The 17,949-nt window shown below is 42.4% G+C and overlaps 1 protein-coding gene across 3 annotated transcripts in view; it reads right to left on the reverse strand.

The window, feature by feature from the left end:
• Positions 1–944: 944 nt before the first annotated feature.
• Positions 945–17,949, reverse strand: part of SLC19A3 (solute carrier family 19 member 3) — a 35,371-nt gene continuing 18,366 nt past the window's right edge. For 2 of the 3 annotated variants that reach the window (XM_050964064.1, XM_050964062.1), the window contains 2 exons: positions 17,555–17,696; positions 945–1,614 (listed from right to left, as the gene is read on the reverse strand). In XM_050964064.1, the coding sequence (XP_050820021.1) occupies positions 1,402–1,614; positions 17,555–17,696 (355 nt within the window). In that variant the 3' untranslated portion in view covers positions 945–1,401. Of the gene's footprint in view, positions 1,615–10,941; positions 14,698–17,554; positions 17,697–17,949 lie in introns of those variants that run through there. The other variant, XM_050964063.1, reaches the window with a different exon arrangement.

Below are 17,949 nucleotides of genomic sequence, written 5' to 3' on the forward strand. Positions count from 1 at the left end.
ATATGCTATTGGGTCAGTATATACAACCCTTGACTTGGGAATGGCGGAGGATAAGTGAGTTATAAAGGGAAGGGATCTCAATTTAAACCAGAAATGACTAAAATACATCTTTGACTGGATCTGTGAATAAATCTATGACTGGGTTTGGACAGTACTTGCTTTTTAGGCAAAACAATGAATGATGCAATCGGAAGCTGGTATTGCGTCCTACATGATATGAATTGCATCATGTTATTCCTAGAAGTCATGGATGATGCAATCATAATGAAGCTTACATCACTCTGCTGAACAAATTGCCCTATATCAGCTCTAGAAATCATACAGTGCGGTGCTCTCTTATTTGTCAGTGTTTGATTTTGCAAAGCGACACATTTCTGTTTAGCCAAAGTGAGCAGGGATGCCTCGTACTTGTGTGAACAGTGCAGATAACTTCTGCTATGTTTGTGATGAAGTGACCTTTGCATCACAAAAGCGCAGTATAACCTCTATGGTTAAGAGAGTCCATCACCTTTATTTTGGCTGCAAAATTGGAGATCAGGACAAGAGGTGGGCCCCACACATATGCTGCAACACTTGTGCAACAGATCTTCGCCAGTGGTTGAACAGGAAAAGGAAATCTATGCCTTTTGCAGTGCCAATGATTTGGAGAGAGCCAACGGATCATACCAGCAATTGTTACTTCTGCATGGTGCCTCCAGTTGGGAAAGGTGTATCAAAGAAGAAAAAGTGGACTGTGCATTATCCAAACATTCCATCAGCTATACACCCAGTACCCCACAGAGAAGGACTGCCGGTTCCTGATGCACCAGAATCATTCTCTCTTGAGTCAGACGAGGAAGAGGATGAAACTTCTGGTTGTGAACCATCAATGTCACAGGACCCACATTTTTCTCCCATCCTCCTCCTCTGAACCACGCCTTATAACACCTTGTCAGGAATTTGGAACTACCCAAGAGTAAGGCAGAGCTGTTGGGCTCCAGACTACAGCAGTGGAATCTCCTGGCAGGCTGTCAGGGCAAATGGAGCCCATCAATGCTTGCAGACTATTGCTGGACAGTGACAAGAGATGCTCCATTTAATGAATACAAGAGAGAAGCCAAGAAGCGCCGAGTAGACACTGAATAGGACTAAACTATGTACATAATAGTGTTTTGCCTTTTGTTTCATAATAAATTTTATTTATATAACCCTTTTGCTGATTTTTAAAGTGTTACATAAACAGGACAGGTGAAATATTATCATGTAAAGCAACCATAAACACATGAAAAGACCTAGGTTTACAATTTATGATTAAAACTCTACTATCTACACAATAGACATAGACATAAAATGTAAAAACTTAAATATCTTAGAAACAGTAGCCAATCAGTTGTTTTAATTGTCATATTTGAATTCAGCACATCAAAATACATAATAAATATCACACTTTATCTCTGAAGCAGACGACTTCTCAAAAATTGTAGACCAATGTAACTGCAAGTCTTGTATTGCCGACAAAATCTCGCCTTTGTTAGGAAATCCTTGAAACAGGCAATCAGCACCAGTCAGAAATGCTTCCTTCAACAATTCACCATCTTGAAAGGTTTTTTTTTTCTTTGCGAGCAGATGAACAATCTTAAAGGAAGCAATAGTAGCACTTTTAGATTTTACCACTTGTCTAGTGAAAACAGATTGCTGGGCAGATAGGTTTGATTTGAGTTGATTAATTTTCTTCTTTCTCAGTTTAGCCATCCACTTAAATGTCAAAAGAGACGTGATTAGTTTGGAAATGGCATTCAACATTGTTTTTTTGGCACTGCAACAGTACCACTACACAATAAGCAGATTAACGGGGGGAGAGATAGCTCAGTGCTTTGAGCATTGGCCTGCTAATCTCAACGTTGAGTTCAATCCTTGAGGGGGCCATTTAAGGATCTGGGGCAAAAATCAGTACTTGGTCCTGCTACTGAAGGCAGGGGGCTGGACTCGATGACCTTTCAAGGTCCCTTCCAGTTCTAGGAGATAGGTATATCTCTTATTGTTTTCTTGAAAATAAATAATAAAAATAGGGTTCTTCCCACTCTGCATTGAAATATGTATGTTGTCTTTTTTGAACCACTCATTTTGGGGCAAAATTTAAAAAAAAAAAATTGCAAAGCACGAGAAAACAGCAGTATCAGTGCAGTAGAATAATATTCACAGGGCTGACTCCAGGCACCAGCGGAGCAAACACATACGAAGGGGTGGCAGAGTCCAAGTGGGTGTGTTTTTTCGCTTTGGCAGTTCAGACGGCAGCAGTCCAAGCTGCCTTTTTTGGCAGTTCTGGGCAGCCCTGGAGTTCTCTGTCCCCAGCAGGCATGGGGCCGCGGCTTCTGTCCCCTGCTGGGCCCTACTTTTCAGGCCATGTCACTAGGCAGGCGCACATAAATGCACTGGCGGACGCCATGGCACCTGCGAGCATTGCATTGGGGACCACTGCTCCAGCCTATCAAGTAAGAATAATATTTTTATATTTTAATACAATGTTTTAAAATACCAATTTACAACAGTTCTTAACAATTGTATAAATAGCAATTTTAAGTTGATACAAACTGATTCATTTCTTCAGAAATAAAACTTTGTGATCATAGTCCAACCCCCTGCTCAAAGCAGGACCAATCCCCAGCTAAATCATCCCAGCCAGGGCTTTGTCAAGCCTGCCTTAAAAATCTCTAAGGAAGGAGATTCCACCACTTCCCTAGGTAACCCATTCCAGTGCTTCACCACCCTCCTAGTGAACAAGCTTTTCCTAATATTCAACCTAAACCTCCCCCACTGCAACTTGAGACCATTACTCCTTGTTCTGTCATTTGCTACCACTGAGAACAGTCTAGATCCATCCTCTTTGGAACCCCCTTTCAGGTAGTTGAAAGCAGCTATCAAATCTCCCCCTCATTCTTCTCTTCTGCACAGGACTGCCCAGAAGATTCAGAGGGCCTCGGGTCTTTGGCGGCGCCCTCCCCCCCACCGCTTCTGCTGTAATTCGGGGGGGAGGGTCCTTCCGCTCCGGGACCCGCTGCCAAAGTGCCCCAAAGACCTGTGGCGGGGGCTCCCCGCCGCTGAATTACCGCCAAAGTGGGACCCACAGCCGAAGTGCCGGGTCTTTGGTGGTAATTTGGCGACAGGGGGACTCCCCGCCGCTGAAGACCCGGAGCAGAAGCAGCTCCGGGGGCCCGGGCCCTGCAAGAGTTTTCTGGGGCCCCCGGAGCGAGTGAAGGACCCCACTCCAGGGGCCCTGAAAAACTCTCATGGGGACCCCTGCGGGGCCTGGGGCAAATTGCCCCACTTGCCCCCCCCCCCTTTGGGTAGCCCTGTTTCTGCAGATTAAACAATCCCAGTTCCTTCAGCCTCTCCTCATAAGTCATGTGCTTCAGCCCCCTAATCAGGCCTAAGTGTCCATGCCTAAGTGTTCTGAATAGTCTCTTCCTTGAATCTGATCTACAAACTGGGTTTGAGGGCAATAGTTTTAAGCTAGGGTCCTCAAATTATGGTTTGAGATTGTTGTATTGTCTAAAGGCTCAGGACAAAATTCTCCAAGGTAATTGTTCTGTTGAGCTTGTGATCTAAGGTATGCCTAACTAGCTGTATGCTATGTGTTAGATGTACATGTAATGTGAGGTTTTAACACACACAAGTGAGGCCTGTGCAATTGTAGGCAGGCAGTTATATGCACCCTGATGTTGGTGTCACTAAGCATAACCCTAAGTAACTCGGGAGGGTGGAAGGCCACAAGGGTATGGAGTCTGCTGAGGCCTAAAACCAGGAAGGCAAGAGTCCCTCCATGTTTGAACTTTAATCGACCTAAAAGGCCAGGTGTAACAGCCGTTATCAGTTGCAACAGTTCTAACTGGTCTAAAGCAGAAATAATGAGGCCTGTGCACCTTTAGTAGAAGGACAAGATAACTTGCAGAAGGACAACTTACTAACGAGCTGCCGCGGCCAAGATTACTTAATGCACCTGCGCTTACGTAATTGCTACAGGGGGAGGAAGAAGGAGGGGTGGGGAGAAAGAAGAAAGAGAAAAAAAACTTCTAAAAAGGGAAAAGCCGCTTGTGTTGGGGTTCTGGATCTGAGGCATGTCAAGTCTCCCAGCACCGCTTTGAGATCTCAAATAAACTTTGCTTGCTTCTCCACCCTGGTGTGTGTTCATTGGCGCTAAGCACTCCAGGCACGAACCACTGTTGCTTGCCTCGGGCACCTTCTGTGCCTGCAACACTGACCTCAGAAATCTAACCCTAAGAGTGGCAATGCTGGTGTTGCTGGCTCGTAAATGCTTGATGAACTCTAATAATTCAATAGTTGATTCAAATAGTTTTCCCCATTCTATAGCTGCTCTAATTTGAGTTATAGGTTGAGCTGCTGGCAGACTCTCTCTCGCTCTCTCTCTCTTTGGGCAAATAACTTGACTTCCTTATACCATGATTCTGCTGGAAAATAGCCTTAAGTATTCATATTTCATTGGAACCAGGTGGTGTACTTTATTCAGAGATTTCCAAAAAGAGGTGAATGGGGCAAATGAAATGTAGAGACTTTATCCCAAAGTTTTCACAGCTGGTATGTAAAATTAGGCTCCTCAAATTCAATGTGGCCTCTTCTTTTTTTTTTTTTTAAAAAAGAGCAAGGAGTACTTGTGGCACATTAGAGACTAACAAATTTATTTGAGCATAACCTTTCGTGGGCTAAAACCCACTTCATCAGGCTCTAGCCCATGAAAGCTTATACTCAAATAAATTTGTTAATCTCTAAGGTGCCACAAGTACTCCTCGTTCTTATTGCAGATACAGGCTAACGGCTTCCACTCCGAAACCTGTTTTTTTCAGAGTTGTTAAACACATTCAGCTCTGACCTCAGTAGGATTTGTAAGTATTCAGTGATACTAAGGTTTGTAGGATTGTGGTCTGAGTCAGGTGAAGATGAGGCCTGAAAACATCCTCCACTATGAACTCAGAGTTCTTGGATTTCAGCTGGATTTTTTTTCTTCTGATTTTAAATGAAGATCAAATTCAAGGCCTGACAACTAGGGTGTTTACATACACTTGGTTGCTTATGCAAATTGTTTTTTCCATATGCAATATACCTCCACTTGTCACTGAGCATCTTTGGCTAGAAGTGTGAAATAAATTGCTCTGAATATGCAGGGCGGAGTTATAGGGGCTGATTCTGCTTTCACGTACGTGCTTGAGTAACTGCACTTAAGTTCGGTAGATGTGCACCCATATAAACTGGTGTAAGTGAAAGCAGTATCAGCCTCATACTTTTTAAACTTAGTCCTTCTATTGAATATGAATATTTACAAAGCTTTGAATCTGCAGCAAAGGAGACATTTTCCCCCTTCTCCCCACCAGACTCCAAAACAGAATCAGTGTCCAATGGAGGGGCTGTGCTGGGCAAACTTACATTGGCTTTGCCTGGAATTTTCAGTGAATTTGGCCTTGGCTCTTTACTGACTTATCTGTAAGGAGAAAAATCACCTCACACAGCAAATAACTTCTGTTAACCAGCAGAAGAGCCGGTCTAGCTTTGCTCTCTTTTCAGACCATTTTTAGAATGAAGATGTATGAGTGTAATTCATCTCATGGTAAACGTAAGTGTAATCTTCCCTAGTCTTACCCTGTCTGGATTTCTTTTGACATTCTTGAGATAGGAATTAGTGACCTGATTCCACAGCACTTGTTGCCATTGTGTTTTCCCTGTACATAGATCAAAGTGGTTTCAAAGACTTTAGCAAGATCATCAAGTTCATTGCATTTGAGAACTGCAGCTGGGAATTTGTGTTTGCATTTAGGTGAAAATAAGTTTTAATTTGAGTTTTGCCTCCCAAATTATTTTTTAAATTTAGAGCAGTCCTTTCAGTCTATACTGTGCTGATCTGGTACTAATGGAGAGGACAGTTAGTGAAGATCATATAGAGTGACTTGCACACCTTTCTGAGGGGGTCACAAATAAGGATCCCCATTCTTGTAGTTTCTATTGAAATGATGATAAAACTTTCCATTGGCGAAATAGGAGCAAGACTGGATCCCTGTTTTGCTACTTTGACACTTCTTTACATGCTGTATAATTTCATGGCATCATTTCTCACACTGCCTGTTCCCCTCCACACTCCCTTCCTCCCGAAAAAGTGTTCTTTTCCGGAGAAATCTTAGGAATGTTTCTCTATATAACAAATACCTGAAAATTATTTATTTTTCTGTCTCCTAATTTTTTTGTTACAAGTCTTGAAGTGCACTTGATTTATTTTTCTAGATAACTGAAGTTAAACCACATACCTAATTGATGGTCAGGTTTTTATCTGGTCGTGATAAGTAAAGATTGAGAATGCTCTGATGGTCTCATTTATGAGATCCCTCTCACTCTGCAGAGTCCTAGAGCCCAGGCTCGAGGCAGGGGTGGCTCTATGAATTATGCCGCCCCAGGCACGGCAGTCAGGCAGCTTTTGGCAGCACACCTGTGGGAGGTCTGCCAGTCCCACGCCTTCAATGTACCCGCTGCTGAAACCGTGAGATGGGCAGATCTCCCGCAGGCATGCCGCCAAAGGCAGCCTGACTGGCACCCTCACAGGGACCGGCAGGCGCCCTCCCACGACTTGCCGCCCCAGGCATGTGCTTGGAGCGCTGGTGCCTGGAGCCGCCCCGGCTCCAGGCCAAGCCTGGAAGTCTGCACAGCAATGAAAAGCCCTACAGCCTGAGCCAAACAATGCCAAGCTGGCTGGCATGGGCCAGTCACAGGTTTCTCTTTGTTGTGTAGACATTTCCATAGAGCTTGCTTATTATAGAAGCTTTTATTACCTTTTGAAACTTAAGATTGTAACTCATTTGTGTATCTATATTTACCTGCTTTAGCCTCGTATATAACTCTCTGGTTTCCTTTTCCTATTTTAATAAATCTTTATGTAGTTTATTATAGGGTTGGCTACAAGTGTTGTCTTTGGGGTCAGCTCTAAGATGCGATTTGACCTTGTACAAGGAACTGGTCCTTTGGGACTGGAAATACCCTAAGAATCACAGCAATATTCAGGTTAAGGGACCATCTAGCACAAAGGTATTCTCACCTGGGTGGCGAGATAAATTGGAGAACCCAGGGGGAGTGTCTGTGATTCTATGTTCAGGCATGCATCTGACGAAGTGGGTATTCACCCACGAAAGCTCATGCTCCAAAACTTCTGTTAGCCTATAAGGTGCCACAGGATTCTTTGCTGCTTTTGTATGTTCAGGCTGTCTGTTCATAGTTTCGGAGGAGTTTATACTTGATTGCTTGATGAAATCTAAGTATAGAACTTTCAGCCAATTTGGGGTTTGTGCTGTGGTTCCTAACAGTCTGCTCTGAGCTTGGTACTCATGCTCTTGAGTCACTGCCAGAGTGTTAAAGTACTGGTATGGTTTGAAGGATAGGTAAATGGAACCATAGAGACTGACTCAGTGACACTGAGGAAATCAGTCTTTGCCCCTGCTGAAGTAAAACCTAGGAGCCCTGACTTGTGGTTCCTTTCTTTGAAAGTGATCTGCAAAGGAAAAAATTGGGGCTTTTTTTTATTCCCCCCATGCTCCCAGAACTCCTCTTATAATGTAGACAGAAGGCCTGGGAAGATTTTTATTTTATAGTTTTTAATTGTGCTTTGCTTTTGCATTAGAAATTAAGTCTTGTTGATCCTGGGAGAGACTAGTGACTGCTGACAGAGTGAAACATGGACATGATGAGGCAAGAGACTGAAAGCTGAAGGATGGGGAGGGGCGTGATATTTAGTCAAACAGTTTAAAGCTCTGTTTTTATTTGCTTTAACAACTATTCATTCCATGGCCTAGCAGACACTTTAGAATATATATTTATTATCAACACCTCCATCCATTCAGTAGTGTGTGAAAGCTCACAGGGATCATGCCTGAGGATCCCTCTCTCCCTCCACTCTGGGCCCTCCAGGCAAATGAGAGAAGAACAGACTTGGACAGTCTTAAGAGGGCAAAATGATTTTTAAACAAGTTCTTAAAATGAGGAAACATCCGTTCAAGCCACATTTGTCCATCACAAGAAAGCAAAATTTGGTTCAAACTCAATTGGAAAAAAATTTATTTGCAGGTCACCCTTAACTTCTTCCCTTAACTGTCATTTGCCCATTCGTGGCAATCAAGTTGGTTACAAAAATTATGTTTTCTGTAAGAGTTCTATTCGGTTAAACTGCATTGCTGGCTTTTGAATCTCTCTCATGGTTCAAAGTACCAGGTATACTGTGGCCTTCCTAAGGCCATGAGAAATTAACATTCTCTCCTTCCTGTTCTTTTTCCTTCTTTTGTTTGTTACATCTAGGAACATTTCTGATTCTTTAGCTATATGTTCTTCAGAGAGAACTATCAGGCCTGAATCTACCCGTAAAAGATACCTGAAAATGACAACACGTGTACCTGAGAGACAAGATGGGTGAGGCAATATATTTTATTGGACCAACTTCTGTTGGTGAGACAAGCAAGCTTTCAAGCTTACACAGAGTGCTTCTTCAGGTCTGTGAAATGTACTCAGAGCATCATAGCTAAATGCAAGGTTGAACAGATTGTTTAGAATAGGAGTCTTACATTTACTTCAGTCAGCACTATATAACTTGCTGTTCTGCATTTTGGAAATTATAAATATGCTCCCTCAGTAGCAGAGCTGGTGAAAATTTTTCAAACAGGTTTTTTCATTGAAAAATTACCTTTAAAATGATAAATACGTAATGAAAATCTGATCTTATTTTTATTATTTTTTCAGATTTTTGAGAATCAAAAATATTGACAACTATTTCAGTGGTGGTTTCGATAACGCTTTCCACAGATACTTTGGTAGGTTTTTTTATTTTAAGAAGTCTCAAACTTTTTAACAAACGTAGTCTGTTTCAAACCTTACAAAATGGAAACAAGTGAAATTTTTCATGAAAATGACCAGATATTTATTTGGTTCTGTTACGTAAAGGGTAAGTAAATCATGTTAGTCTCAACATAGTGAAAAATCCACACCATTGTATCCTGAGGATAAATCCTGATACTCCTTTGCATGTTTTTCCTCAATAATTCAGGCTAAAACCAAGAATTAACTTGATCCATGAAACATTCATTCTCCAATCGTGTATCACCCTGTTTTGTCTATGTTGTACTGAGGATTTCACCCTCTATTTTTAGTTTTGTGTTTGTTTTTAATTTTGCATTCTATTTTTTCATTGAAACTTGCTGCGTACCCAATGGACAAAACTGACAGAGAAAATAATCTTATTTGTGAACACTGCTTTCTGTCTCCTTAATTACAACTGTCCGGCTCACCAGCTGTTTTAATCCAGCCCTTGAGCTCCTGCTGTGGAGTGGGGTCTGGGGCTTGCCCTGCTCTGACGATCCAGTTGGGGAGCAGGGTCGGGGGCTGCTCCACGCGGCTCCCAGAAGTAGCGGCATGGCACCCCTCTGGCTCCTATGCATAGGGGTAGCCAGGGGACTCCACTCTGCACACTGCCCCAAGTGCTGACCCTACAGCTCCCATTGCCCTGGAACTGCAGCCAATGGGAGCAGAGGTGGTGCCTGCGGACGGGGCAGCGTGCAGAGCCACCTGGTTATGCCTCTGCATAGGAGCCATAGAAAGGATATGCCGCTGCTTCTGGGAGCTGCTTGAGGTAAATGCTGCCTGGAGCCTGCACTCCTGAGCCTCTCCCTGCATCTCAACCCCCTGGTCCAGCCCTGATCCCCTTCCCACCCTCCAAACCCCAAGCACCCTCCTGCACCCCAACCTCTCATCCCCCTTCCCCCAACCCCCTGCCCCGTCCCCGATCCCTCTCTCAACCTCTGAACTCCTCGATCCCAGCCCAGAGCACTCTCTTGCACCCCAAACTCCACATCCCCAGCCCCACCCCAAAGCCCACACACCCAGCCAGAGCCTGCACCCTCTCCTGCATCCCAACCCCAATTTTGTGAGCATTCATGGCCTGCCATACAATTTCTATTCCCAAAAAAGTTTGCCCACCCCTGGTCTAAGGCCTCGTCTACACTTACAAATTAGATCAACCTCATTTGTTGCTCAGAGTGGTGAAAAAATGCATACCCCAAGAAATGTCGTTAGGTTGACCTGCCCCCAGTGTTGGACGCAGCTGGGTTGATGGAAGAATTCTTTCATTGACTAAGCTACCACCTCTCACAGAGGTGGATTAAGTACATTGATGGAAAAAATCCCTTCCTTTGCTGTAGGATGTGTCTACACTAAAGCAGGATAGCTGCAGCTGTGCCACTGTAGCACCTGTAGTGTAGCTTAACTGTTGAAAATGGGATTTAGGGCTTGTTTACGAGGAGGCATTAGTGTGGAGTAAGCCAGGTTGTGAATTTAAAGTGTGCTAGCCACTCTGCACTAGCTCCCCATGTGGACACACTCTGCATTGAAAGCCTTTGTGTGCTCTGGCTAGTCTGGGCTTTTTTCCCATGTAGACAGGCCCTTAGACTCCTAACCTTTTTGAATTTTTACCAAGGGTTATATTAAACAATAACAAAAAGTTGTTTTAAAGTTGTCCATGGAATCTTAGTGAACCTTGGATGAATTGACAACAGGTAGAGCCTTTTTTTTCCGCAACAGTGTGCCCATGTCAAGGCTGAATCCCCACTCTGTCACTTGGAGTGCAGAAGATGGGGGCCTGCAAGGATTTTAAAAATTAATACTGGCCACTCCGGGCTTGTATTAAACTCCTAAGGTTATAACTTCTCTCTGACCTTGGGTTGATGGACACTGCCACCACCAAAATTCAAAAAACTCCCTTTGGACCCAGGAAGGAGCACTTGGGAATTCCTCCCTGTGGGGTACCCTCAAGCCCTTTCACTCCCCTCTCCCCTGTGGAAGAGCTGAAAAAGAAAACAAAAGAAATTAGCTGTGGCTACCAGCCAATCAAACAACATGTACAAACATCTTAGGACACCAAAAATCCAATCCTGTTATTAAAAAGGTAAATTTTATTAAAAACAAAAAGGAAGAAAATACATCTGAACTTAGGCTTTTGCTAGATTTTAAAAGCATTTCAAAAATTTAAGCACGCAAAATAGCTTTCTTAGGGGTTCAGCTTAAAGGTTACAAGCAAACAAAAGCATCTGGGGTTAGCGCAGAGGAGTCCACAAGCCTTAAAAAATAAACAGAAATAAACCTAATTGCATTTTCCTAAACATTCCTAATTTACTTACATATTTGGATTGTTAAAAGTAGCGGGAGGGCGGATAGTTCAGTGATTTGAGTATTGGCCTGCTAAACCCAGCATTGAGAGTTCAGTCCTTGAGGGGGCTGCTTAAGTACCTGGGGCAAAATCAGAACTTGGTCCTGCTAATGAAGGCAGGGGGCTGGACTCAATGACCTTTCAGGGTCCCATCTAGTTCTATGAGATAGGTATATCTCCACATATTTCTATATCTATTTTAGATATGATCTGATGGTCTTCTTATCTGGTTCAAACTTTACACAGCATTCCTGCTGCCCATCTCTTCAGCCCAGAGAGAACAACAGACAAAGGGAAAGTTTCTTTCCCAATTTTAAAAAGTTCTACCTTCCCATTGGCTCTTTTGGTCAGGTGCCTACATCCTTTTCTTTACCTGAGGGACTTTTAACCCTTTGCATTTAAAGTGAGCAGAGAACAGCTGCCAAGAGGGATATTACAGTGAACTGGGTGCCCATCAAAGGGAGCTACCGCCCTGCCCCCCACTTCATTTATCACAGTCCACAAGTTGAATTTCACTCAATTTAAAGCTTTCAGACTTTTACATTTGTTAATGATTAATTCATGAGTTGAAAGGGACCTGACTTTAGTATGTGTGTGAAGTAAGTGTTTCTGAGCAGTCCTGGCCTGACAGCCCTTGAGAATGTTGTTCTTCATTCATCTGCAGAAGAGGTACAGCACAGACTGTGAAGTTTATGTTGACACTCGCTGCCCTGCAAGTGTCTCAGCTCTGACTTGAGGAGTCTCAGGCCTGGTCTACACTAGGATATTAGGTTAATAAAACAACATCATTCAGGGGTGTGAAAAATCCACACTCCCTGAGTGACTCAGTTAATCCTTGGCATAGACAGCACTAGGTCGATGAGAGAATTCTCCCGTCAGCCTTGCTACCACCTCTTGGAGAGGTGGAATACCTATGTGACAGTGCACTCTATATGATTTTATGAAAATATGCTAATGAGTTTGAATATTATGTAACTGGAATATGCTTCGTGCAAAAGGTCTCTTGTAAGGTATTACAAAGCTTATAATCTACTGAGTGTGGTCATCCTATTTGTATAAATGTATCACTCTTGCATCTGAAACTAGAAATCTGAAATATAACTCTGAGGGCCTATTGTAATTATGTGAAGCGTGAGCCATTAATGGTGGTTTGGAACCTTAATGGCTCCCATCAACCAGGACAATTTGACTGCAGATGGCTCTGTTTTACTTGTGAGTCTTCCTTTATACGTGTGTGTGCTGGCAAGTGGGTAATGAATTCTTACAGTGACGTGATCATGTCACCTGAACTGGAATCCATTTTTAACCTGGCACTTTTCCATTGAGAAGGAGGGGGTGGGAACCCAAAGGAGGACAAAGGATTCCCACCTTGTGCAAAAGATATATAAGTGGATGACAGAACAAAGGAGCAGCCATCATGAGAGATCCCCTAGCTACCACCTGAGCTGAAACAAGGGCTGTACCAGGGAAAGGATTGTGCCCAGACTAGGAAGGCATTCAGCCTGTGGAAGACACTTAGTGAAACATCTGTGAGGGTGAGAGTTTATCTGTATTCAGTTTTATTAGACAGAGATTCCACAGCCTCCCTAGGCAATTTTGTTCCCCTGTTTAACCACCCGAACAGGAAGTTTTTCCTGATGTCCAATGTAAATCTCTCTTGCTGCAATGTAAGCATATTACTTGTTCTATCCTCAGATATTAACAAGAACAATTTTTCACCCTTCTCTTTGTAACAACCTTTTACATACTTGAAAGCTCTTATGTCCCACCTCAGTCTTCTCTTCTCCAGTCTAAACAAACTCAATATTTTCATACTTTCCTTTCAGGTCATGTTTTCTAGACTATTACTTATTTTAGTTGCTCTCCTCTGGACCTTTTCCAGTTTGTTCACCTTTTTACCTGCATATTTGTCTATTCCAACATTTGGGGAAGAGAGGATACTTACCCATGTGCTTCACGTGGCCATTGGGAGAACTAGGTAAGTAATATCTGTACAGTTGCTTTGAATGAAGCACTATTCTGTAAATTCAGTTTATAATTTTCTTCTATTATTACAGTCTGGCTTTGAGAAGTAGTTAGAAACTGCAGCAAAACTTTGTTACAGAAAAAAAAATTGATATAACTTATGTGAGGCTGGCCATCCACAGGGTGGATCTGTGCTTTCTGAATCTCTCTTCTGTCATTCAGGATGTGACTTTCTCTCACTGCTCAGCTGAACTGTAGGGCTTCAAGCCTTTTATAAATTCTGAAGTCCTTACTCATGAAAATCCTCGTCTGAGATCAGTGGACCTGGTGATTTGGCACTTAATGAATATACCTGCAGTGTTTGTTTTTTATTTGATGCATCTTCCTGCCTCACTCATCTAGTTTGGAATTTTCCTGTATTGTACCAAACCAAATTTCCCCACACTTCACCTATCCTGGTTGTACTGCATACTGGACAATCTCTTTGAATTTAGAGATACGGAGAAACACATGCCCTTAATTTAAATTAACTCTGTATCTAGGCACAAGCAAATGAATGAGATTCTCTGTTTATCTTTTGCCTTGATTCTTAAATTTTCTTCTTCTTCTTCCAGCCCAAGTTTGCCATGGATTCACCATGAAGTTCAAGCAATAGCTTTCAAAATATAAATAATGACAACTTGACTCTTTTTTTTTTTTTTTTCTTTTTTCAATTTAACCATCACAGTTGTTCTGGGGAACCTGGCTTCTCCAACCATCATGAGTGAAAGGCCCAGTTTTCAAGAGTGATCTTAAAGGTGGAGGGGAGGAAACAGCATTATAGATACAAAACTAAGAAGGAATGTTATAGGGGTGTAGAGTCAGTAATTCTTCTACAGGCATAGGAAAAACCCTCATCCCACTTGGAGTAGCAAAGCTGAATTGCTGAATGGAAAGCAGCCGATTTACAGTTTTTTCAAAAGCTTGAGTGAGAGAGGGGAAAAGAACCGTGGTATTTTTGGCATAACTATAGATTGAGATTGTTATGCTGCTGTGTAAATAAATCAGAATCCAATCAAACCAGATTCTTTCCTTTTTGGGCCAAATGTCAGTATGATGGGCCAGTTCCTCAGAAGGGTATAAGTTAGTGTAGATCAGTTCAGATCAGTGGCACAATATTGATTTACACCAGCTGAAGATCTGGTGTTCAATTATATCAGGCAATTCTTTCGGTTGGCATAAGTTTGTTGTGATTTAGCAGGGGCGTACATGAAGGACTAAGTGCTGCTTCCCTTACTGCAATCTCTCATTGACTTCAGTGAGTTTTGTAGGCAGGGGCATTTTTGATAAGTCATTAAAGCTACAGATGTTTGCATAGCTGGTTATAATCTGGTTTCTGATTCTTGTTCCTTAATGTTCTGAGATCCGTTGGAGGAGTTCTGTGTTTCCTTTTTGCATTGGATTGAGACAATTGTGTAAATGCTTCTGATCAAGAAAATCCCAGCTATGACTGCAAAGTAACTGCCATAAATTAGGAACTGAAAAAAATGAATGCAGAAGAATTGGTGAAACACACATACTGTATTGGAGAAATACCCACCTCTTTCTGAACTATTAAGTATATAGAGTCTATCAATTCATTCATCCATGTTATAGCTAAATTTCTGCAAGCACAAACTTCACTTGGATGGCTTAGCAGATACCAGAGGATCCTTGGGTGATGCACAGGTGTCATACTGGCTCCTACACCAGCCCCCTGCTCCTCCTGGCCAGCATAAGAGTGTGGTCAGGGAAAGAGGCATGGCCAAATATTTCCTTAGGCTCTGGCAATGCCCAGCTACTGGAATGGCTCCTTGGGGGTATAGGCAGCCAAGGGAAAGCAGCCTTCAGGGAGCCACTAGTTTATGCTGGAGACTCAACTAGTATCGATATGGTCCAGGATTGGGAGAACACAAGATCTGTTTGTTGGCATGGTATCCGTGATATTCTATCCAATTATAGTATAAGGATTGTTGTATATGGTATCTTGAAAATGATACAGTTCTACCTTGTTCATACAAAACTCAGTTGCTGAAATTGTTAATTGAAACAAATTAAACACTTATAAATTACACTGATAACTGTGATTATCCAAAAGAGGTTGCTTCCTCATTCCTCCATGATATGCATACAATCAAAGATATACTGTAGATGTATCTTCATTTCAGGATCTCAAGATGTACAGAGTCTTATAGCAGTTATTACCTTGAACGTAGCGTAGGTCAAAATTTAACACATTAGGAAGCAATTTATTTTTGCCTTTCACAGTGAATGGGGAGGGAGGAGTGCTTTTAATACTATGAAAAATGTAAAGCTCTGAGAACTTATTAAAAGCTCTAAAGTAATACATCGTAAGCTTGCTCTTATGCCTTTATATTGTAGAGTTTTTCATTCAATGGCTGTGAAAAGAAGCTCTCACGGGGTCTTTAGCATTTTGGACAATGTTTTGTTCAATAATGCCCTGTTTGAGTCCCCCAGCTGTTTATTCTATTCCTTCCTCTATCAGTTTTGTCAGGCATTACTGTAGCTTCACTGCTGAAACCACCTGGCAGGTAAATAGTATAACAGAGTTACTGTGCAGAACTAACCCTGAGAGGAAGATCAGGAGAGGGGTGCTCCATGCTGGGGGAAAGCAAAAGGGGTGATGCTGGGGGAATCAGCAACGTGCTTGTCATCATCATTCCAGGAACGTTTCCTGCTTGTGCTAACCAACCAAGAGCCCTCAAGGCCATATAACAACATGTCTAAACTCAGAAGTCACACCCCTATTGAATGGTATCTGAAACCTTTTTGGTATTCTTGGAGTCCAGAGGGCCAGCAAAAGTGATGTGGAATTGCTGTGTCTGAGATATCATTGAGGGAACTCTCTGAATTCACTCGGGAACATGGTAAAGATCGGAACTAACAGAGCAGATGTTTTTGTTTTCTTTTCCATATTCAAAAGCGAGCTCTCCATGGACTTCCTTGTGTTATTGAAGCATCTGATGACTTTAGGTACCAATATGGGGAGCGCTTGTTCACTTAAGTCTTTTCCATTATGTTTGTCAATTTGTATCGTATCTACAGTTGGCATCTTGAAAGCATTAGTCTGACAGGCATGCAAGTTCCAGGGTAACATTTCTTACCTTGTTAAACCTGCTGCCTCTAGGCTCAAATGCTCAATTGGTGTAAATTGTCAGAACTTCATTGACTTCAGTGGAGCTCTGACAATTTACACCAGCTGAGAATTAAGTCTATTGACAAGATGTAAAACCGAGTTTCTGGCCACTTGTGGTCATTGAAGATCCCATGGCACTCTTTGTAAGAGCCTGGGTACCAACTCAAATAGCTTTATATGCTACATACCTAGGTATTCTGTGCTGTTGGATGTATTCCTACTCTGTGCAGTGTGGCTGTGAGCTGCAATGGTATAGCAATTATCAGACAGGTTCCCGCATCAAACAGAGATTCAAAATAGGGCTCCTCTTTCCATGTCTTGCCCCCTTTGCCAGCCACATGTTAGCCAGTTCTACCCTTTCTATACTTTCCTACTTTGGTACCCTGATGATTCTTTCCCTGTTCTCACCACCTCCTTCTCCCGCCAAGTTACCAAAGGCTCCTTTCCACTTCTCTTCAGTAATTAGAAAGTAGCATGTGATTTCAAAGAGGGAAAAATAATTTACCGAGGTTTTGGCTAGATCCTGCTGATCTGGAATTCAAAGGCAAAATTTCAGTTGACATTTGTAGAAGCAGGACTGGTTAATGAGCACAGTGAACACCGCTATGTGATAAGTAGGTATTACTATTCCAGTTTACAAATGGAGAAACTTGAGGCAGGAAGGCAAAGTTATCGGACTTAAGTTATATAGCAGGTCTGTGTCAGAGATGGAATTAGAATGCAGGAGCCTCTTGCGCTTGGTTCTGTGCTGTTGAACTGCCATGGCACCTTGTGGCTAGAGATTATGTAGATTTCTCAGCAGGGTGGGGGCTAGTTTAGCTGTATTCACTGATAGGAAGTTGGCAGCAGCCCAACAGTATTACCTGCTCAGTCATGAATTGGTCTGGGGTCCCTGCTAAAAATCAAAGGATCAGTTTAATGGAATCCTAGAGTGTGTACCTGGGCCACTAAGGGTGAGGGGAAGGGACCATGACTAACCTATGAGTTTTATGTAAAAACACAGTGGCAAACTTTCAAACCTGGTGACCAAGTTACATCTTCAGTGCTGTCTACACAAGGGAAAGGACAAAAGAAGAGTGGATTATGATTGCTTAAACTGGAAATTGTGATGTCAAAGGATTCCTTTTAGAGGTTTACGATGCATGCAACACTAACTGAATTAGCCAAACAGTAAATGTGAAGTGAATAATACTATTTACCTGGGTGACTATCTTCAATCCCAGACCTCTTGAATCAACTACGACTACAGTTATAATGGTCTGAATCACCAGTGCAACAAAGTTGTTGAATCCAAACATCAAAGCGTAGCGTTCCATGCTTAGATTGACAGCGATCTGAAACCTAAAATTAAATGGTTGGTTAGTTAAACTGCAGAGAATGTGAATGTATTCCCTATCCTTTTCCTTGGAAAAGAGCGATGATTCACATATAGTACAGTATGTCTAGGCTAGGATAAAAGGTGTCATTTTACACGTTACTAACACATTTTAACATGCTAGTGTAGACAAGACAAGGTGTATTTGAACATGTTAGCTATCTATCTCTGTCCTTAGGTGCCCCGTCCCCCCATATTACCATAGTCTCTGAGGGTATG

Source organism: Gopherus flavomarginatus, chromosome 8 (genome assembly GCF_025201925.1).
Source record: "Gopherus flavomarginatus isolate rGopFla2 chromosome 8, rGopFla2.mat.asm, whole genome shotgun sequence".
Classification (NCBI taxonomy): domain Eukaryota; kingdom Metazoa; phylum Chordata; order Testudines; family Testudinidae; genus Gopherus; species Gopherus flavomarginatus.